The sequence below is a fragment of the Scardinius erythrophthalmus genome (genome assembly GCF_964197995.2).
Source record: "Scardinius erythrophthalmus genome assembly, chromosome: 16".
Classification (NCBI taxonomy): Eukaryota; Metazoa; Chordata; class Actinopteri; order Cypriniformes; family Leuciscidae; genus Scardinius; species Scardinius erythrophthalmus.
This window is the reverse complement of record NC_138236.1, coordinates 13,266,858-13,289,873: the sequence shown is the minus strand read 5'-3', so window position 1 is coordinate 13,289,873 and position 23,016 is coordinate 13,266,858. Positions and strand designations below refer to the sequence as shown.

At 37.4% G+C, this 23,016-nt stretch overlaps 3 protein-coding genes across 3 annotated transcripts in view; 2 read left to right on the top strand and 1 right to left on the bottom strand.

Annotated features, from left to right (window-relative positions):
- The window catches only part of usp45 (ubiquitin specific peptidase 45), a 33,358-nt gene extending 24,901 nt beyond the window's left edge, over positions 1–8,457 (bottom strand). Inside the window, exons 1-5 of the mRNA XM_081388812.1 lie at positions 8,093–8,457; positions 7,141–7,249; positions 6,757–6,926; positions 5,126–5,226; positions 4,533–4,633 (exon numbers count right to left, since the gene is read on the bottom strand). Of these exons, the coding sequence (XP_081244938.1) occupies positions 4,533–4,633; positions 5,126–5,226; positions 6,757–6,926; positions 7,141–7,243 (475 nt within the window). The 5' untranslated portion in view covers positions 7,244–7,249; positions 8,093–8,457. The remainder of the gene's footprint in view (positions 1–4,532; positions 4,634–5,125; positions 5,227–6,756; positions 6,927–7,140; positions 7,250–8,092) is intronic.
- A 685-nt stretch (positions 8,458–9,142) lies between these two features.
- On the top strand, positions 9,143–11,871 carry tstd3 (thiosulfate sulfurtransferase like domain containing 3). The gene is made up of 4 exons (XM_081389887.1): positions 9,143–9,451; positions 9,728–9,916; positions 10,004–10,163; positions 11,372–11,871. Exons 1-4 carry the CDS (start codon positions 9,328–9,330, stop codon positions 11,436–11,438), a joined length of 540 nt encoding a protein of 179 aa, XP_081246013.1. The 5' UTR covers positions 9,143–9,327; the 3' UTR covers positions 11,439–11,871.
- A 1,887-nt stretch (positions 11,872–13,758) lies between these two features.
- On the top strand, positions 13,759–18,234 carry LOC308704003 (desmin; the record flags this gene model as incomplete). The annotated part of the gene is made up of 11 exons (XM_081388052.1): positions 13,759–13,979; positions 14,790–14,943; positions 15,474–15,623; positions 15,897–16,016; positions 16,107–16,202; positions 16,285–16,419; positions 16,596–16,706; positions 16,850–16,960; positions 17,037–17,161; positions 17,300–17,764; positions 18,147–18,234. 11 exons carry the CDS (start codon positions 13,759–13,761, stop codon positions 18,232–18,234), a joined length of 1,776 nt encoding a protein of 591 aa, XP_081244178.1.
- Positions 18,235–23,016: the final 4,782 nt, after the last annotated feature.

Here is a 23,016-nt window from a genome sequence, read left to right as displayed (position 1 = left end):
AAAATAGATGAATGATAAGTTAATTTGGGCATAACATAATTGTAATGTACAGTATGAAAAATGGATATTCAGTTAGTCAGGGATTAGTTAAGGCTAACATTTTAGTGTTATTATATTATTAGTATTTAAAAAGAATTGTTTACGGCACTGCAAAAGTAATCTTAAATACAGGAAAAAAGTATGCACAATTAAAAATGACAGATAATTTAAAAAAAAAACTGCCAATAACCAATATGGTACTGATACATTGTGCATCCTACTTCAAAATGCTACTTTCCAAGTGCTGAGGTACCCCGAGTACTCCAAGTTCTCTGTGTTAATTTTAATATTATCAACTCGCTCAGGATTATCATGCAATTGTTTACAACATGTTTAAAAAAATAAATGTAAAGCAAAATAAGTTTGAACCCTCACCTCATGAAATATAAAATGAGATTGAAAATCAATATGAGAAAATAAAGATTCAACTGCTGCATGTGCCAGCTTGTGATGCCTATTGAAGCAAAAACATTTTAATTTCCTCAAACAATGCCTTCCCAGCTGTGTTTCAAGCGCAAGCCTGGCTCTCTGAGGTCAAGTCTCTTTCTACCAAGACTCTGGTACTTGAGCTGAAGGCCTTTTTGGTGAGAGAGCGCAGTTAATAGATTTTCTTTCTTCTCCCTGCTGTTGTTGTGGAAAACTATTATGGATTCTGGAAAATTCTTGCTGGGGCTCTTTTGTGCCGCGGGTCTTTGAGAAAAAGCGAACACAACAACAAGCTCTGTCTAAAAAAACCCTGGCCTTCAAATATTGCAGAAATGCAATTTCACCAGCTCCTCTATGCCAGCGCCAGTCCATTTCACAGCCACAATGGCCGCCTGTTTCTTCCTCATTTAGTCAGCCTGCCAGGGACAATGAGCATGGAAGAATGGCAACAGGTAATTTAAAGAGCTGGGTAAGAAGGATGTGGGCAGGAGGTGGTCCAACTCTGGCCCAAAACCACAGACCACCACCAGCTACCTTCTGGACCTCACCAGAAAAAAACAAAAAAACACCAGGTGGGCAACTGTTTTCCCTTTTCTGTCTTCAGATTTCTGTCTCGGAGAGTTTATCAGGCTTGACTGGAAAGAGATTATAAAAAAATGATCATCTGACGGACATAAAGACGTTTGAGTTAGGTTAAGGCTATGATGCAAAGATAAGCGAGTCTGTCTGGACTGGAAAGGTTTTCCACTATAAGAAAGAATAAAAGTTTGTTCCCAAACTTAGTTGTGAAATCATCAAAACTGAGTTTTCTGTTAACATGTTTGGAATAAATACAGTTATTTCATAAGCTATTTCAAAAAACCTCTCTCACAACATCCGCTGCCTTTCAACAGCTGAGAATGCTCTATATACGAAACAAGCTGCCCTCCAGAAGAAAACGAGACCCTCTCCCAGAAGCTCGGAGTGAGCAAAGAGGGATCATGGGAGATGTGGCTGGGCAGGGGGAGGAGCAGAGCTCAGGATCCCATCCCCACACAGCTGCAGCCGTTCTTCAGGGAATCCGACCGGGGAGCACCACTCGAGCGCCTAATGCCATTAATGAGCGCAGCCATGCGGCAGTAACGGAATTGGAGCGCAGCTTCTCTAGCAAGAGCCTGGCTGCCCTTGGAGTGGCGGGAGACCAGTTAGGCTGGGTTTAACTGAACTTAACTTTGATACACCAGAGCATGAGTCCATGGACAAGGACGGAATAGGATTCAATGACTGTTAAGCATCATGCAAGGACAAGGTGGTAGCATATTTCACTGCTATGTGAAATTGTACACTAGCTTTTGCTCATCACAGAAAAGAGAAATGAGCATTTTAACAGACACTGTGCCTCGGTTGGAGGTGTCGTATAATCTTACATCCCAGAGAAAAAAAGCTGTCTTTCATGGCACATAGTTGAAACTTGAATAAATAATAATAATAAAAAAACGACAAAGTTTTTCTTCGTAATAATGAAGAGACACAACTACATGATAATACTCTGTTATGCGGGTCCTCATTATTTCAGCCAGGCTTTACAATATTAATGAATTACATGAAACTTGCACTATTTTTTTTACAGCAAATTCACTAAATAAAAATGTGTGTGTGTGTGTGTGGGGGGGACAGTAGAAAAAAAAAAACATTTTGCCTGAAGAAAATTAAGCCAACATACATATTTAACCGTTCAAAAGGTTGGTTGGCAAGTCACTTATGCTCACTAAGGCTTCATTTCTTTGACTAAAAATACAGTAAAATCAGTAATCAAATCTTATTACAAAGAAATAACTGGTATTTTTTAAATATATTTTAAAAGGAAATTAATTCCACTGATGCCCATGCTAAATTTTCAGCAGGCATTGCTCCAGTCTTCAGTGTCACGATCCTTCAGAAATCATTCTAATATGCTGATTTGGTTCTCAAGAAACATTTCTTATTGTATCAATGTTGAAAACATTTGTGCTGCTTAATATTTTTGTGTATTATTCTATGAATAGAAAGATTAAAGCATTTATACAGCATTTATTTGCAATAGAAATCTTTTGTAGCATTACAAATGTAAACTTTACTGTCACTTTTGATCAATTTAATGCATCCTTGCTGAATAGAAGTATTAATTTCCTTAAAAATAAAATAAAAAAAATATTCGGACTCCAAACTTCTGAGCAGTAGTGTACATTGTGACATTATGTTTATGACAACACATTGTTGTAAAAATGTCACAATGTAAAAAAGGAGGGGAAAACTTTTTTAGAAATAGAAATGTAATTATGTTTTTTTTCTGATTGTGAGGTTACCCACATGTGTTCTTGATAGATTCATTAAAAAAATTTATGCCAATTGGAAGACATCAAAATGTACATACAGTAAAGTTTGTGATGCAGATGATCATGACATGTGCATGGACCTGATGAAAAGTCAAGATTAGTAGGTAGAGAACTAATGGCGAAATCCTAAATATTCAGAGAAGGACTTCTAGTGTGTGCTGTGTGGTTATAAATAAGCATCGGGTTTTAAAATACTACACTACGCATTCCCGGAGGTTGTGTATACTCTTACTACAAGGACAGTTCAACTCAAGCAACCTGGGGTTAAGCCTCCTGCTCAAGGGCATAATGGTGATGATGGTGAGTTCATGAATCACTCCAACAGATTAAAAACAAAAGTGTAGCAGAGCAACTTTATCATGGGTCCAGGGCATCACTGCTCCTGGAGCTCTAGGTGGAGCCAGGGAGCTGCTCTCTGACAGAAAGCATCAGCTAATTACAGCTAAGTGACACAGTTTAATATATCATCTATAAGAGAAAAATCAATGCTAAAATGCCTTTAATCAATTTTAGCCTAAGTCTTTGCAGTTTCTGTACTGTACCCTACTGCCAAAAAATGCACTTTTTACTTACAACTATTATCATAACATTTAATTGAATAATTAATCAATATTATCATACATATTCTAGATAAGATTATAATTGGCCAAAGTAATTGTGAAACCCTACTCTGGAGCAGTTAGCACCACTTTTGCATGGTTAACCCCACATTGCTGTGCTAAAATTGTACAGTAAGAAATTATTAGAAATTGAACATATTACAATGATATTGATACTTTGCATTCACGTAATATCTGGCTGGCAACAAACGCGGTTAGTGCACCCAATCGCACAACAACTATCTGGCATGTCGTGTACACCTCAAAACACCAACTTTTGTATATTAAAACTGGCAACGTCCTGGCAAGATCCTTGATTAGCTTACTGGTTTTCGTTGCTAGAGAATGACGTTCTTGCCCGCCAGCCAGTACAACTGACGTCACGTGCAAAGTATCAATATGCCTCCTATTTTGAGATTCGTACAGTAACTGAAAATCTGTGTCCTTTAACGTAATAAATTAGACTAGTCATTATTTAAATTTGTTATACGCTGTATGTATCCAATCATGGTTACTGGCACCATAAATATCCAAATAAAATTGTTAACTCTCAGAGCTTAGGAATGTACAGTGTGAAATAAAGAATGAGCAGTTTGAAACGTGAGACAACATATCCAAGGATTCTATTTAGAATGGGGTTTAGAATGACTTTAACTCTTTAATGTGAGAAAACCCTGTATTTATTTAAGCTATATGCACAAAACTGAATTTACGTAAATATAGGAGAGGACACTCAAAATCAGCAGATTTTTTGGTCAATGAAATATCACAGTGCTTTCAGGTTGCCCAAAGAGTGTGTATGTCTCCTCATTGTATCTGGAAAACTAAAACGAGTGATCCCAGGGCAAAGGTCAGTGATGACAGTTGTGCTAACATGGCATTGCTGTGTACAGAGAAACAATGAGGAGCTTCTAAAAAAAACCCAGCTCTTATTTGAGCTCCAAAAACTATAAAACAAGGCAATTTTGGGGTTTTAATCTGTAAATAAGAGTCAGCTTCTATCAAAGATGAATCTTCACAATGACTGTCACTACTATTGAAGCGGATGAAAAAGTGTTTTCCTATAATTAAAGATAAAGTCACACTTCTGCGAGTTTTTCTGTGGAATAACTACCTGAGGCGGCCTTTGCTGAGTGCTTCTGCAGGAAGTCCAGAGTCTGAGCCAGGGCTTTCTTATTGCAGTGAGTGGAGAGCTCTTCCTTACATTCAAAGCACCTGTTAAAGGTGAGCAAAACTTATGTCAAAATGCAATCTACTATGCATTTTATGTCTAATACAAAAGAGCGTAGACGTCTTTGAAAGCTGCATTTATTTGACCAAAAATGCAGCAAAAACAGTAATATTGTGAAATAATAAATGAACTAATGAAATAATAAATGTGAAATGAACTGTTTTGTATTTTAATACTTTGTTTTGTAATTTATTCCTGCAATGTCAAAGCTGATTTTTCGGCAGCCATTACTCCAGTCTTCAGTGTCACATGATTCTTCAGAAATCATTCAAATTTGCAAATAACTTCTTTCTTTGATTAAAAGAAAGTTCAAAATAACTGTTTTTTTTATAAAAAAAAAATTAAATGTAAATATTCAAATTAAATGCATTAATAATTTCTTTAAAAAAATAGTCTTACTGACACCAAACCTATGTGTCTATGGATAAATGATAAAATAATCACGCAATACAGCATAATCAATTGACGTTTCCTACCAGGCCTTCCATGTACTGAGGCTGATGGTGATACAGTGAGAGTCAGAGCGATGAGCTTGCTGATGTTTTGTGGAATGCTGAGTTTCTGCCTGGTTGCAGCCCTGGAAAAGAGAGCAACATTAGCAAGGATTGAAGGTTGGCATATATTTTAAGATCTAGTCAAGTTTTGGTCAATACGTTTTTTTCCACTGTCAAATCAAGGTCAAACAAAGTCTCTACCATACTCCCAAATATGCTGAACAGCTTAAATGACCCATTCAAATACTGTGAGTAAAAGGCAAAGGAAACAGTAGGGTCACTCAATCCACTTTCAAAAATGCTGTGCGACCAGGGTAATAATATGACCTTTTAAGCATAGGCCTAATAAAAGTTTATTTCCCCTAATAAAAGTCTCTTTTCACAACACTAACGTTCAAAAGTTTTGGGTCAAACTTGAGATCAAAAGTGACAGTAAAGACTTTTGCATTGTTACAAAAAAATTCTATTTCAAATAAATGCTGTTCTTTTGAACTTTTTATCCATCAAAGAATCCACAAAAAATAATAATTTTTATCAACATTGATTGCAAAAAAAAGTATTCTTAAGCACCAAACAAATCAGAATATTAGAATGACTTCTGAAGGATCATGTGACTGAAAACTGGATGGCTGTGGACAATTCAGCTTTGCCATCACAAGAATATTTTAAAGGGGTGGTATAATGCCCTTTTCACAAGATGTAAAATAAGTCTTTGATGTCCCCAGAGTGTGTATGTGAAGTTTTAGCTCAAAATACCCCACAGATACTTTTATATAGCATGTTAAAATTGTCACTTTTTGAGGGTGAGCAAAAACGCGCCGTTTTGTGTGTGTCCCTTTAAATGCAAATGAGCTGCTGCTCCCGCACAGAAGGCGGAGCTTCAAGAGCTTATGTCCTTTTTCCTCACACAGACATGCACTGAAAATTTCAAAAACTTTAATGTTCAAACCGGAGTCAGACAATGATGGAGAGACTCAAGAAGAAGTGACAACATGTAGAATGCAACAGGACATTTCTGAATGGTTAGTTGATGAATTGATATAGCTTATGTGTAGTTATCTTCTAATCATTAGCATATTCTGTCATGATAATCTATAAATCGCATTTCCGGGGGCGGGGTTTATGTAAATTTTAGGGTTGGTGATGTCACTAACCCGGGAGGAATGTCATGATGTAGTCCTTAAAAAGCTATTTCTTTAAAAGAAAATATCGCCCTTTGCTTTGAACTTTGAGCGTTGTAACTTTACAGATGTTGTTTATGCTCAAACAGCAACATTACACACTAACTAAAGTTAAAAAAGTGAAATCATAATCAACCACCCCTTTAAAATTATAATAATGTCACAGTTTTTGCAGTATTTGCGCCTTGGTGAGCAAAGAATACTTTTAAAAAACTTTTAGACAACAAATTCACAAAATGCCTTAAAAAAGCATAAATACTTAAAATGACTTTCTGTGAACAATTTCTTTATATATTTTTTTAAAGTTTTGTCAGTAAAGTTTCTAATATTTGTGAAATATTAATATGCCGCAAACAACCTGATACTGCGCACTGACAGAACTGCATAGATTGTAACACAATATATTAGTGTTTCAGAGTGAGAAGATCTCACCTGGAACCCACACTTGAGGCACACAAGGATGTCATGTACTCCTGCTGCTTCTCCCTCAAGCACATTCCTCTCCTTAAGACAATCGGAGCACACCGACCACAGGCTGCCTGTCACTGCCTTCTTCACTGAGCTGAGGTCCACAGCCCTGCTCACATGCTGGCACGTCAAGCCTAGATGACACAAGAATATACATCTTTACTGAAGAGTTTAGAACTCTATACAAGCTTTGTTAAATCCACAGTCTGAATTGGAATGATTAAGGAACTACATGCATGACAGATCCTTAATGTCTGATACATGCTTTGGATGCTTCACTGTGATTTTGCAACGTACACCAATGAACAATGCACTGGCATGAAAAATGACATCATAACCTTTCCTTACCGCCAACCTCGTCGGACGAGTCTTCATCGCGAGGCTTCTTTGGCTTGTTAGACCGCTTGGTCATGTCTGCGGTTTTTAAAGAGAAGGGGTCTTTCAACCGCATTTGTATCTGGAGGGGGGGTATGAGAACCAACAGCACAGTTAAAATTGTGTTTCTGAAGCCTAACATTATCACATAACACATACACATGAGGGCCTCAGCACACTTGACAAAATTATTTTGACTTATATTCAAATAATCCATTGTAACTAAAAGACTAAAATAATTTCAGAGAGCTAAACTATTTATATTAAATTACATATTCAAATTAAAATAATCCATTGTAACTAAAATTTTTTTTAAAAACATTTAAATAATTTAATGTAACTAAAGGCTAAACATCCAAAGCAACTAAAAGCCTAAAAAATGTTAAAATAAGGACGCACAACATGTAAACCGATATTATATTTATTCTTATTCTGATTTTTTCCCCACAACACTGTTTGTTTTAGTGAAGAACAAGGTTCTCGAAGCTCTGGAATTATCTATTTACACTCCTGCGAATTTTTCCTTTCCATCTCAAATATCTCAGTAGGCAAACACTACAGTAGCAGACTAACGTTACCCGATCTATCTGAACTCATGAATACTGTAAGATGACAGCAATTGAATACGGTTTAGATAAGGAAGTATCCTGTCAGCAGTTTAACCATTAACTATAACTGACGAATCGGTAAGTGAGGATAATAAAGCAATACGAGAGAATTAGTTATTAACACACCATTGTAGAAAAGCAAACAAGAGCACGACACCTGAGACTTGCCCAGGTAACTGATACAAGTACTGACAGCAGGTACCGGCTGGTTAAAGGCCTTTGCTTACATAGTATTAAGTAAGATCTGTTTATAACACACAGTTAGAGTAGCTACGACAGTAAACGGTCGTTGGATTATAGTAATAAACCCAACTTACCCTGTTTATGTTTCCCTCCTCTCTAGGCTCGCAACCAAGTGAACGTCAGTTGTCAAGTGGCCAGGTGGAAGAGCGAGGCTGATAACTTGCATATGCTTCCAAGTTTATAAATACGGATGAATTTCTGTCGGTAGTTTGGTGTTCGGATCTAAAACTTCGACAATCAGGAATCGAGCAATTCCGAGACCGTTTGTATTTTGATTTATAGAGTTTGTCAGCGTATTTGGTGGCATTTGGGGAAGAAGAACAGAAAGCACAAGTATCACATATGTCACGTGGTCAGACCCTCAACGACGCGCTACGGATACTTGTATGGCCAAACTCGTTTGGGTATCTACTGTAGCTATAATAGAGCTGTTTGGCTCAGACGAGTACTGTAGTGTTTTGCAAAAATGTAAACACAAAAGAGCTATTTGAGAATTCATTATTATTGTTATATATCATGTAAAAATTGTCACATTTTTACTCTTTTTGTGTTATTAGAGTAAATGTGTAAAAAAAAAAGAAAAGAAAAAAAACCTCTTTTTATTTTTTGTATAATTTAACCAGTTATTCTTTGCTGCATTATAAGTGCATTATATCCGGCCGATTATTATTTTATTGTGCATGATCATTCCTCTTGTCTTGGTATTGTTTGTGTTAATATACATATTGCGATCATTTTAATGAAAGTTATGCCTATATTAACAATGTATTATTCAAACGTCAGTTACACCACACTTCTACATTAAACAAATGCTTTCATTTGCAAGCACCAATATTTCCTGAATGCCCACTTTCTCTACGGAGATTTGTTTATAATTAGTTAAATATTGGACGTGTGGGTCTGATTAAACGTAAATTATGCATTAACATGACATAACCACTTCATATTCGGTTAAATAATCACTTGCATGTCAAAGTATAGTATAATACTTTGTTGAACACGTATGCACAAATAATAATAATAATAATAGGAAAGGAGAAAATATGAAGAAAACATGCAAATAAAAAAGAAAAGGGAAAAAAACTATATCGTTACTTAAAAGTTAAATTGGGATCAAAAAAGGAGTAGCAGCATACGTCACTGGTATTACGTAGTAGTTGTGCGCATGCGTACAGGAGTAGTGGATAGCCGCAATCCTGCTACGTAGCTTAGATTTACTTCCCACCGTGTTTTCGTCAATATTTAGACACAAAACAAGGAAAAAAAGTAATATCGTCATCTTGCAGCTTTCCTTACTATAAATTCTAGCATGGCGTTACGTGTCTGTTCACGGCTGACGAGAAGTTGTGTCCGCGTTTTAGCGAGCAGAAGTGACATTCTTGTCACAAGACCACTGACGAGTTCATGCTGGACACATTTACGTTGCTTACAGCGTGAGTGTTGAAATATTGCATTGTGTAATACATCGTGATTGACATCTACAGATCTGTAAAATCCCGGCCAATCTTGCATTCGTCTTTACCGCTTTAACGTGTGATTTCTCCCTCCCTTTTGAAAATGCTTGGGCTGTAAAAAAAAAAAAAAAAGCTTGTATAATTTGTTCTATAAGGTGACATTTTTATTTTTAAAGTTAAAATATCACACAACGACACGTCTAGCAAAAGAACGGCCTCTATCGGTCAAGTGTGTGTGTGTGTGTTATCTTTCAGATACCCGCGTCATTCGTTATGATGGTGCTTCGTTACTAAATTTCAGCTCTTCTAGTCAGCCTTCAATAGATGTGTCATATGAGCAGCTGAAGAAACTGCTGGTGTCCCGATCCAGTGTGGTTATAGACGTCCGTGAGCCGTGGGAACTCAGGGAATACGGGAACATACAGGGGTCTATTAACGTTCCACGTAAGTCAGTGAATGTCCTCATCCATGTAGGCTTCTGTATAAAGTGTCTCATTATATAATTACAATACTGTACCTTCTCATCTGCAGTGGGACAATTGAATGGAGCTCTCCAGCTCAAACCTGATGAATTCAAGGAGAAATATGGAGGAGATATGCCATCACAATCCCAAAATATAGTGTTCACCTGCCTAGCTGGTGTAAGAAGCAAAACTGCCCTGGAAGCTGCAGTGTCATTAGGATACACCAAGTGAGCAATTATGCTTATTATAGAACTATTATAGTGCTTGTTTCTTTACCACTTTTTACACAGTTTGAGTTCTGAGCGAAACTTTGAAAAGCATGACCTCTCAAGACTTGTATTTTCAGTCCAGAAGGAAAAGAAAATTACTCTAAATGTAGCATTTACAGCATCTGTTAGGCTATACCTCACGGCAGAAGTCTTCAAATGGGGAGTCACCAATTAGTATTTGATTTGAAAGTAAATTTGGTCAAGAAAGAAAACATATCAAAATAAGTAATATTAAGTTCAACCAAATCTAAAGTTCAGCTTCATGTTTCATTATCCCTCCTACATTAAAATGCATTAAGTTACATTAAATTGTAATGTACGTGATATATATGATCCTGTACGTCAATAATGATTATTTTAATTCAGGGGTGCCCAAACGTTTTACTATGATGGGACACATATTGAACTTGTTTGAGGGCCATATGCCGAAATTAAATCTTGCATTTTATTTATACAACGTTAACTTGTATTCTCTACATTTAAATGCAAAAATAAAACAAAAAAGGTCAAACAAAAATATAAATTAGAAATGAAGATATGCTTCAATGGCATGTTTATTTCCTATTTTTCTCCTCCTGATATGGCATGGCAGGCCAAATCAAAGATCATCACAGACCAAATTTGGTTTGGCCACCTCTGTTTTAATGGTTTTCCATTGTTATTCTTATTACAAGTCTTTAAATACATCAAAAGGTATACAATGTGTCTTTTGGCACTCTAGTGTTTAATAAACAAAATTGCATGTGCCTTGTGGAAGAACATTGTAGTCGGAGCTACTTGTCTGTTTATGTATATGACTAGTCATGCAGGTACTGTGTGTCTAACTCAGTCTGAATATAAACACTTCTTATAGAAAATAAGACAAAAACACAGTTTGGAGGATGAATTCATGATGTGCTCGCTCATAATATAAATTTTAAACTAAAAAAAGTTACATAGTGTGCCTTTAATGTAGTATGCAGTACTAGTAGTACATTTATTGGCAGGGCTACTGTGAATTTTATACAATATACTCTAGGTGTCTGTCCACCAAGAAGAAGCAACAGGATATGCACCAGATTATACAAACCAGATTGGTTTCTTATATCAATAGGCTATACGCTACAGTATATTGAAGTTCTGTTTGTATGGCCTTAGTTGCCTAATTGATTTTTCTCTTCCGGTAGGGTTCAACATTTTCCAGGCGGATGGCAAGAATGGGCAGAACGTGAATTAATACAAACCAAAGAGTGATTGTCCCATTGTAGTCATGCTAACACTGTGATAGAAGTTTAACTTGTACTGCAATCTCAATTGACACTGAGTCAAAATGTGCCATTAAGACAATGTAATTTAATGGTATTGATTGGAAGTAAAGGAATGGTGTGATCACATTATAAACCAAGATGCACTAGTACATATTGGGATCAATGCACATTCTACTCTTATATTTCATTTGACATATAGCATACTGTAGTATTGGAATGGGAAGTGCAGTGACCTGCAGTGTGTATGGTACAATTTCTGTTCAAATGGCTGTTGGCTATTTGCCTAATACGTAAACCTTTTGAGCAGGCAATCCAAATATCAGGGCAAAAACATTTATCCAATGATTTATGTTCAGTTTGCATAGTACTATAAAGTGGAGTGTTGTTTTTGTATTCTTGAAAGTAAAACTTTAATGTTACATTGTGTTTATTGTGCTTATTTGAAAAAATATATCTGCATTACCTCGCATTTGTCATTTTTGATAAAAGCATCTAAAAAAAGTATTACAATTTAAGATCCTTCATTTGAATAGCATCGTGTACAGGCTAGAATTGCTCACAAAATATAAAAATATAATGTAAACATGAATATATATAGTCTAGTGAGAGAAAACTACCAAGACAAAACACTTTAATTGCTGGTTTATGTGCAATATACTGTAGGCCTATATTTATTTAGAAAGAAATGGCCCTTTTATGCAGCAAGGCAGCATTAAATTGTTCAAAAAAGACAGTAAAGTCATTCATTATGTTTCAGAAGAGTTCTTGAAATAAATCCTGTTCTTTTGAAAACAATCTGGAAAACAATGGATCACGGTTTTAACAAAGATATTAAGCAGCACAACCATTTGAACAATAATAAGAAATGTTTTTTTGAGCAGCAAATCAGAATATTGAATGATTTCTGAATGATCATGTGACACTGAAGACGAGTAATAATGCTGAAACTTCAGTTTTTCCATCACAAAAATAAATTACATTTTAAAATATATTAAAACAGAAAACAGTTATTTTGAATTCTAATATTATATCACAATGTTGTACTACTTTTAACCGAATAAATGCAGAGACTTCTTTCAAAAACATTACATCTTACCGATTCCAAACTTTTCAACAACTTCTACCTTATAAATAAGAAAACCCTCTTCACCATACATAATCTGACTGGCACTTTAGAAGACTTTTCTTATTGTCCTATACAAGTTGCAATGTCATCTGTGACTTATGACAACAACAGCTATTGTACTGCCATTTTATGATAATATCATCAGAATTTCTTACACACTAGCATGTGTCTTTGAGCCATATGTGTCCGATTATAAGGAATTATGTGTGCCATTAATGTGGATGTGATAAAGCTGTTTTCACCGATAAATCTAAAAAAAAATATATATATAAGCAATGCAGCCTCAACAAAAAATGGACAAAGACAATAGTGCCTTATTATTGCCAATAAAGAGGCTAGCCTATTGTCTTTTATCAATGGTATCATTGTTATTTTCTGTATATGAGCACTGCTACAGGAATGACTAATGCGCTGTAATTGAATGAGATAGCAGGAGTAAAATAACGCCTGAGTGATTCAGCTCATTTAGCCACTGTTCACATCTCAGAGAGATGCAGACCCAGCCTTCCTCCCACATGGCTGGCAAATCTTAGATCGTTGGAAAGAATCTCATAAACCACATTCTGTCAGCACAAAAAAACAACAGCAGCCTTGTGTCATGAAGAAAACATTAGAGCATAATTCGGCCGATACTTTATCTGCACCTTTTTAAGGGAAAATAATTATTTTAGGTTCTTCAGATTATGATTAAAAAGACTGAGGACTTCCCACTTAAATCCTTTAGTCATCTCAACCGTGAATCTCAGACAGGCCTTAGAAAAACATTGGGGTTCGTTTCCCTTCGCATTTCTCATTTTTACACATACTTCCACGTAAATAGTGACCAGATTAATGTCATCTCTCACATATCAGTATCCCTTTGCACAGATTGACCCCGTGACACTATTTCTTGCCCTGTCTAGAAGCATGTGTAATTAAAAACCCCTACATATCAAAGCACATCAACATCACGACTGCCTCTTAATTTAACCCTCCATTCAACACCTCTCAAGACCCTGACAGATGTTTGAGTGACTGGCCCATTTCTTGATGGTGCAGAGGCTCAACATTCCCAAAACACTGACTCATGTTTATAGCGGAGTATAAAATGCCTGGACCTCTGGGAGTGTGGATTTGTGAACAGAGCTTGCAAAAGGAAGATCAACAAAGTAAGGCCTTAAAGTTTAGCCACTGATCAATGATGAGTCGCAGCCCAGAAAGAATCTCATCCTATCGCCGGCATTTCGAGGACACCAGCACCTCCTCTTACCAGGTGAGGGTCAGCAGCCCTTCTCCTGTCAGACGGGATGCGGGAAGGTGCCGTTCAGCCAGCTACTCCCGTAACGCCACCGCTGCGAGAAGCAGCATGGCCATGGGACGGAGGACCATCTCATCCTCACGCAGCCAGCCCCTCATGACTGGGTAAGCATTGCACATGAAGCAAAGGAACAATACTGAACATCATGCAATTTGTTAAACCAATTGAGGAGAATAAATGTTTTATCTGCCTAGCAATGGAATTAATGATTTCAGTTATTTATAGGAGGTGCACAGTGTAACTTACAAATGTTATATACATGTGTAAGTTATATATTTGCTTACACATATAAAATTAATACACATGTGTTTTTGTGAATAAATTCCATGCAAGTTTTTGTATATAGTTTTTTGTATATCATTTTTGTAGTATTACACATGGTAAATATTTAATAAAATATCTAATAATACAATTACTTAAAATATTTGTGTAACTATATACATGCTTAAAACTCAATTTTCCATTATAGAGACTTTTTTGTTGTTATTTTTGTCCTCATGATTTCTCTTATTTATATTTTGTCTTATAATAATGATTATTTATACAGATTATATACAGTATTTTTAAATCAACCTCAATGTAAAATTAACATAAAAACTGGGTTGCTTGCAAAAGGTGGCTTTAATATTTTGACTTTACTTTTCGAATTAGTAGCCTACTATTGACTGGTGGCAAATAATTACTTTGTTAGAATACACTTTCTTTTTCATTTGACTTGGGCTATTGATCCGTTACAAATCACACTAAGCCTCTAGGAGACTCGAGCGCTCTGTGTGACCGTGACCTAATAAACACAAAGTGACAAATAAATGAATCTTCACAATAACAGTAACACGCTACCTTGCATTCACTTACAGTTGGTCTCATGGTGTTTTACCTTGAAATTCAAGTTATGCTAACTGAATTGATTGCAGTGTCGGAATGGGAGCCATCTGTCTCAGTGGAGGGGGTCCAGGGTTCGATCTCGACCAGGCTGCTGCAGAAAACCGTGAATTCCTCAGCACACGAACCAGTGAGAAACAAGAAATGATTCTGCTCAATGACCGACTGGCAGCATACATTGAGAAGGCAAGTGCACAATGAATATGCACTTGGTGCAATTTGAAACACTAGATACTGTTAGATCTCACACACAAAGCTTTGGCAGCACTTTTATCCACTGGTTCCATTCAGTGAACCTTTTAATAGATTTTTTTTTTCTTAACACGAAGAACATTTTTATGATCTAAAGAGCCATTATGACCACAAAGAACCTTTTGTGGAATAAAAAGATTCCATGGATGTATCAATTAGCCTATGTCACATTATTTATAACATCATCATAAGCTACTATAATTGATAGCCTAACAAATATGCTATATATTTTACATTCTTTAACATTGCTCTTAATGCTCTTGGAGACGAGCCTCATTTTTAGAGCCATCTTTGACAGCATTTGTCTGATTTGGCCACGGTTGAATGCGTCGCGCTCACTGGCAGTGCAAATGCCACTGCTGGCCCACGAGATAAAGCGCATTATTCGCACTTCTGTGGGCATACAGATACAGACAGGGCACATAACACGCGTACTGTTTTCTCGTTCTCCTGTCGAAACAAAGGTCCGGTCGCTTGAGCAGCAAAACAAATTGTTGGAGACGGAAATCGAGTCCCTGAAGAATCGATTCTTGAAGCCCACCGGCCTCCGCTTGCTGTACGAGGAGCAACTCAAGGAGCTGAAGAGGCTGGCTGACCAGATGAGAGTGCAGCGGGTAATCATTTGAACACATATTTATAATTCATAAATAAATCATATTTTTAAAAACGGCTACAATAAATGTAGGCCTAGTTAATTAATATTCAGCCATACAAGTCTATATAGAATTAGCCTATCCATAATAGGATACATATTTACACAAGCCTGTTTTAAAACATCAATAATGTCGCCCAATGTTGTCTTTGATAAGCAACTCTGAGGCGATAATTCGCAGTGAGGAGAAAAAGTCTATGAATTATGATAATAATGCTTCCAATTCATTTTAAAGGACCTTGCTATTGCTGCAAAGGATGCTATGGCGGGTCAGTTGGAGATGATTAAGATTAAATATGAGGAGGCCTTAGAGATGAGGAGGAAAGCCGAGCTTGACATTGAAGCTTTCCGTCCGGTATGATTCCCATCAAACTGCCTCATAACATTTATCTTTATTAACAAAAAAATGTGATAGAACTCTTCCGAACATATTTTATGTTCTCAGGACGTGGACGCCGCCACCTCCGCGCGCATTGCTTTGGAGAAGCAGCTAGAAAACCTGGAGGTGGAAATAGAATTCCTTCAGAGAGTGCACAAACAGGTAATTAAATCACAAAACAATTATGCTTGCACTTGAGAAATAAAATCGAAATGTTTTAATATTTCAAACCGCACGCTTGCAGGAAATCGACGAGCTTCTGAAACAGATATACGCAGCCCACGCCACAGCATTAGATGTCTACAGTCTCCCCGACCTCTCAAGCGCTCTCAAGCAGATCCAACACCAGTATGATGACATTGCAGCCAAGAACTTACAGGTGGGTATTTTAAAATTACAAATATTGTTTAAAATGTTTGGAATTGAGGAGGCTGATGAGCATTGAATAGTCTGTGAGTAGTTTTTATTAAAGGAAAAACACTGCAGTTTAAACTAAATATGTTACAACACTCCCTAGTCTCCATATTAACAAAACTACTTTTCATTTGTCTACAGGAAATGGATTCTTGGTACAAAAATAAATTTGAAGATCTCAACAACAAAACAACAAAACATGTGGACAAGGTGCGAAGCGTGAGAGAGGAAATTGTCACTGCGAAGAAGGATGTAAGTATTACTGATCTTCCTTTAACGTGCTTACATTGGGCAATAAATCTTTGATACTTTGTTGATTTTTACTATAACAGTAGAAAAATAACAAATAACGTCTACAATTATTACAGTATTCATTGATCCCTCTTGTTTTTTAGATTCAAAATAAGGAGCGTGACTTGGACTCTTTGAAAACCAAAAATGATGCTTTGGAAGCACAGATCCTTGAGACTCAGGAAAAGTACAGAAAAGAACTAGAAGAATTCCAGGTGAGACAAATATAATTTGGCCTACATGCAAAGTAAAAATCGAAGAAAGAAATTCAAGCATAAACACTTCTGACAGGCAAGAATTGAGGCCTTGCAGCTTGAGCTGAAATCCTCCAAACAGAAGATAGCGCTGCTCCTGCGTGAATACCAAGATCTGCTCAATGTGAAGATGTCCCTCGAGATTGAAATTACCACATACAGGTAGCTTTTAGCAACTTAAATATTTGATCACATAAAACAGTTAACCCCACAACACTTATCTTTTAGAGTAAAACATAATATAGTCATTTCGAAAAGTGCCATTTTCTTCAGTTCTTCCTCCTCAATTGTTGTTCACAGGAAGCTCATTGAGGGTGAGGACTCTCGTCTGTCTTCCATGGTCCAGAGCATGCAAACCATGTCCCTCATGAGTGGCAGCATGAGTGTTCACAGTGCTGGAGCCACAGGTGTTGCTGATAGAGCGGGTGGAGGTCTTGCCGGAGGTCTAGGTGGTGGTCCTGCCACAGGTCTAGGAGGAGGCATTGGCGGAGGTCTAGGTGGTAGTCTTGGCACAGGTCTTGGAGGAAGTCTTGGTGGCAGCCCTGCCACAGGTCTTGGAGGAAGCACTGGAGGTGGTGTTGCTGGAGGTCTCGGTGGTGGTCTTGGAGGAGGCATTCGTGGAGGTCTTGCTGGAGGTCTTCCCGGAGGTAATGACGGAGGTTTTGTCAATGGGATCACCAGTGGGGTTGGCGGCCCAGGCACCACTGTCGACTATAATCAAGAGCAGGCTGTGGAGATGACAGAGAGGAAGACTGTGCTTATCAGGTAGCATTAAAATAAAGCTTTCTGTTTTGCACATGTGCTCATTCTGTGGTGTTTGTGCAGAAACTTGAGTTCAATTCTGGCCATGAATCATATTCCCATCTCACTCCCTGTATCCCATTCCACAGCATTTCATGTCCTCTCTCAAATATCTCTGCACATAAAAGGTAGAAAAGCTGTCACTGGGGCAGTACCCTTTTGAAAGGGCACCACCCTGACAGCTTTTGTACCTTTTTTTCTGAGAGTGATGGCAAAATAAAAATAAATTTAGCATTCTATCAATAAACAAAGAAAATGTAACAGATACTGCAGAGTGATATAAAGTAAAATAAGTGTAGAGTTTCATTTTAGCCTGCTGAATGAACTGCATTGTTTTCTCCCACAGAACAGTTAAAACCGAGGATGACGTTCTGGAGAGCAACACACAGGAGAAATCTTATTCCATCTCTGGAGCAGCAGATGATGCTGAGTAGTGGTGTTTTCTGCTCACCAGTCATGCCTTCAGATGCGTGTGCCTTACTACTCAAAGATCAGCTTGCGTCTTGCATTGCTTGTCCACAAATGGAAATAAAGCTCTGAGCATCATGTCCTTTTGTGGGTTTTGTTTCAACATTGTCTGTGCATAAAATCCGCTTTTACACAATATCAACAGGTGTAAAATGCAGGGCACCTTATGACTGTTTATGATGAGGAAGGAATAGACAGGAACACTTCTTAAGGGAGTGTGATTGTGTCACTCAAGGCTCAGTTTATGACCTTGATTCTTTGGCCAAAGGGGAACCCCAAGCTGTACGGTATACTGCCACAACAAGAATCACGCTCACTATGGCCCCATTCTATCTAAATCTTCCCTCTTCATCTGCATCTGATCCATCCTGATCGGTTCACACTGGAAAATGTCCAAACACTCAAAACTTTCTAGAAGTGTGAGGTAGATGTGCACGGGAGTACTTAAACTACATAAAACTACTGTCGGCAAAAGCAGCATGTTGACACAATTTATCCAATTAAAAATATGCATTTATATAGACTTTAAATGAAAAACTGATGATTCGATTCAAAACAACTTTCACATCACGAGCCTGAGCACTGACAAAAAACACTTGAGTCAATAGTCCACTACAGCAAACAAAAGATAAATGCTCACAACAAGCACTAAAACGTGTGACTGTTGCTAGAACTAATCAATTAAGACAGGAAAGTCTAAATATTGAAGGAAGTATCCAATATCTGAAAAGAGAGAAATTAATTCAAAGGCCTCTTCACAGTGTCATAGGATTTGTGTGAATTTTAGTGCATGTACAAAGACAGACTGACTGGAGAAAATAAAGACGTAGTGGTGGTAACACTTTACAATAAGGTCTCATTTGTTAGCATTAGTTATTGCCTTAACCAACATGAACAATTAACAATATATTCTTACAGCATTTATTAATTTTTTTAGTTATAAAACATTTGATCTTAAAAATATTGATGATTTTTAATAATAAATGTTGAGATTAACTTGAGACTAATAAATGCTGTAGAGACTAATAATGCTGTATTGTTCATTGATGTTAACTAATGTTAACAACTGAAACCTTCATATTTTATTGTATTTATCATATTCCTATCAAATAAATTACACTAATTTATCATTTTAAATTCACTCATAAACACAACATGTATTATATTTCAAATACACAAACACAATGTAATTAACCTCACTGTTGACTTTTTGTTTTACATTGTAAGTGGGGATTTAAGGTCATGTGATTATTTAGCAGATTTGGGAGAATCAAAGGCCCTCTGGGATTACAATACTAATTCAATCCAAAGCAAAAGGGATTATACCGGATTAAAATACATTAAAACAGCTATCCAGTCATTTAGTAGTTTGTCTAAATAGGATAGTTCGTTGTGACAGCAGTTTTGTGTCATTTTTAATACCGAAAAAAAAAATGTAATTGTTTTATTGTTATTATTACAATTATTATAGCCTACATATCTCAGCCTAGATTTCGCTTTTTTTTTAATTGACAGCACAGGAAAGATTCAGGGTCTTGAACATATCGGGTTAATCAATAGCCCCTCATTACTTTAGCTATACGGTCATCATTTCCACAAGCTCATCCCACCCGAAACGGAGGCGCAATTAACGGCCAGTACTTGCCTTGCATTGTTTCTCCGCAGAAATGCACTGGACATTATGAAAACCCCAGAAATGTCAATCCTGTCCATTAATGAGGTTGCTACAGACAGTCTTCAGTGATGGTCGCTGATTCATATCATTAGTATGAATTTTGCCAGTCATGTAAAATGCATTCCGAGCTATAGGCGTTGTAAAGTTGGTGATATGCATTGCGGCATGATAAAAATTATCTGCCTCATGCAATGCCTGCATGCGTGCATTATCAATATAATTAGCTGCGTTTACGTGAGTGGCTAGTGACCTTTCAAAGACGGGAGCTATCCAGGGTCCTGCCAGGCCACATGAACACCGAGTGCTGCTGAAAAAGGATTTAAATATGGTCATTACAGCTTATTAGAATCAATGCGAAAAATCAATTGTTTTCCTTTAAAGACGATTTATTAATTTAAACCTATTTCCATTTATCGAAAAGAAATAATGAGAGAAAAAAGAAGTGTGATTTCTCATCCAAAATGGTGAAACAGGGATTTTCTGTGTTAAATAAACCTTAGGCCTAATTCAGGACTCCTCACCAAAAAAAAAAAAAAAAAAAAAAATCCTCCATATTATATCCAGAACCACATATTTTATTTTAGAATAGTTTCGTTTAATTCAAATTATTCAAAATGTTTTCAATCCATGACTTGAAAGAATCTCGTCAATGGAGTAACTAATGATCTGTCTGTACATAGCATCACACAAAACTCCCTCAGTCTTTTTTTTTTTTCCCAGCGTCCACTTAAATGATCTGAGGATTAAAAGGGGGCAAAAGTTGGTGCTCTCTAAAACCTGAGAAATCCAGTCACTTTTTGCATATGGTTTTAGTGCTTTAATCCCAATTAGGCCCGGCTGACACACAGAACTATTCACTGCAATCCTCCCCTGAATACATTTGCCTAAAAATGAACTTCACAAATAGAGCTCGCGGTAAAGGCGTTCGACAGCAGAGAGAATCGGATAGAGTGAAGGTTCATTCTTACGCGCTCGAGTGAAAAAGGGTATGAATTTATAAGGTACACCGAAACATTTCAATTCAGACAAGTTTACACCCCATTATGCGAGGCCTTTCAACTGGGACAAGAGAGGTAAAGTTGGGGAAATTCGGTTCAAAAGGCAGAGCTAACTTTGTTCAGGCTTTGAATACTGAAACGAAGCAGCCCCCTTTCTTTTGAGAGCATTTAGAAATGGGAGCACGCATGAACAGAGTCAAATCAGGAGCCACTTATCTCGCCACTTTCTAATGCGACTTTGAATATTAGTCTGGGTTAAAATCCCAATCATGTCATCTGGTGGGACTCCCATACAAGCATAATTACTATTCAATCGCGTCACTAATGTCCCACCCGCATCCCCTATCTGCGGCGCAGCTGGTCCGCCCTTTGTAAGGCTTGCACTTTCCCGCAACAAGAGCGAGTAGGTTAAGCGCATACAAACAGGCATGTAAGATTAATATTTGTAGGCAATCATATTTTCGTTCATGGTAAATAAATAAATTAATAATCGGAAAAAAATGCCTGACCTTTGTTTCTTGCAGCATATATTAGCTTCATTATAGCGTATTATGCTAGTAAGCCATGGAATGTTGACGTATGCAACTAAAGTAAAAAGAAATGCAGCAAATGATTTGTATAGCCTTATTTGCACTGGGAATGAAAGAAAAACGATGAGGAAAGAAAGAGCCTACAAAAGGAGTTTGTATGGCAGAGCGTTTATGGTCGGCGTAAAAAAATGTTTTCTATAGAGGTCGGGCATTGTGCATCGTTCAGATAGAGTGGTGAACCCTTGGCACTCAAGCCCAGTTTGGACGCATGAATGAAACCCCTGGTGGGACACTGCAGTTCTTCACACAGTCGCTGTTACCCTACATTCATGCTTCATTATTTGGCAACCTGTTAAATCAAATCCCACATTTAGCTCGAATTGTAACGCTGAGACCCTGAGAAAATGCTTTCAACCACTTGACCACTTTCTCCGAATCTCACAATCCGACGGTAAAAAAAATGTTCTGGAATGCTCTGTTTGGGTCCACAATATTGTTCCGAAATAAAGCTGCTGCCGTGTAATTAATGTGCCATTTAAAAGACAGGGGACAATGCGAGCGTTCAAGCTATTTGATTTCATTTAATTTTCCATCCCATTTGCTCTGAACACTGCTTTAGCTTCCAAAACCCCTGCTCCAATGAGCGCTTTGGGATGACTTTCACCCTTTGCTTTTCCCGGTTAGGAGGACAGAAAAGAAAACGTCCCCGTTTCCGCCTTTGTGCACAATTTATTAGTTGGAGAACTTCGACTTTAAAGACACAAGACGAGAATGAGAATGGGCCCGGCTGGTGTGAGAGCTGTAGAGGCCGGACCCGCTGTTGCAGAGCGGATGGGAACCAGTCACAAATGGCAACATTAATAAATAACGCAGCGCACAGCCGGCCTTTGCATGCGCCTATTCAAAAATTGTTCGCGTGTCGTTCACGCTCTTTGACTCATTAAGGAGCCCAAAGAGAAGACTCCTAGAAAGGAGCAGTGGGGTACCTTTTCCCGAAGAAAGAAATCCCACCTCTGCTTCTCCAATTACAGCGTAGTGTCATCGCAGAGTCGCCAGGGCAGAGGTTAGCGGGACATGTTCATGGCTTGAATTTATCGCCCACAGATTCTTGTTTCTTCCCTTCGGCCTCTGTTCAGTCATTGAGGGCCACGATCAAAGAGGTCAAATGAAGTTTTAAAACCAGTGGTCACTCCACCCAGTGCTCCTGCATGAGTGAAATCAGAGTGCCATGTGTTCTCCTCTTGGCATATGTCTAAATGATAACATAAAACACTAACTTGTTATTTATTATGATGTTTGAACTCTTTAGTAACTTTGTATTCAAAAGAGCAATGCCTGTTCCATAGGCCAAGTGTACTGATTCGTAGAGGCTAAAATGATCACTTTATCTGAATGTTGGATGTATAAAATGAACTTAGAAAATATTATTGCTTTCCCCTTGAAACTATTCAATACAAGTATAAAGCTGCTAAAAGATGAAACATTCGCAAGCAGAAACTATTGTCTTGCACAGGATTTTCTGTTCTGTTCTTTATCAAATCTTTT

Coding starts and splice junctions, on each gene's coding strand:
- tstd3 (XM_081389887.1), top strand. CDS start 9,328: ATGGCGTTACGTGTCTGTTCACGGCTGACGAGAAGTTGTGTCCGCGTT. Junction 9,917..10,003: donor GGGGTCTATTAACGTTCCAC/GTAAGTCAGTGA, acceptor TCTCATCTGCAG/TGGGACAATTGAATGGAGCT. Junction 10,164..11,371: donor GTGTCATTAGGATACACCAA/GTGAGCAATTAT, acceptor CTCTTCCGGTAG/GGTTCAACATTTTCCAGGCG.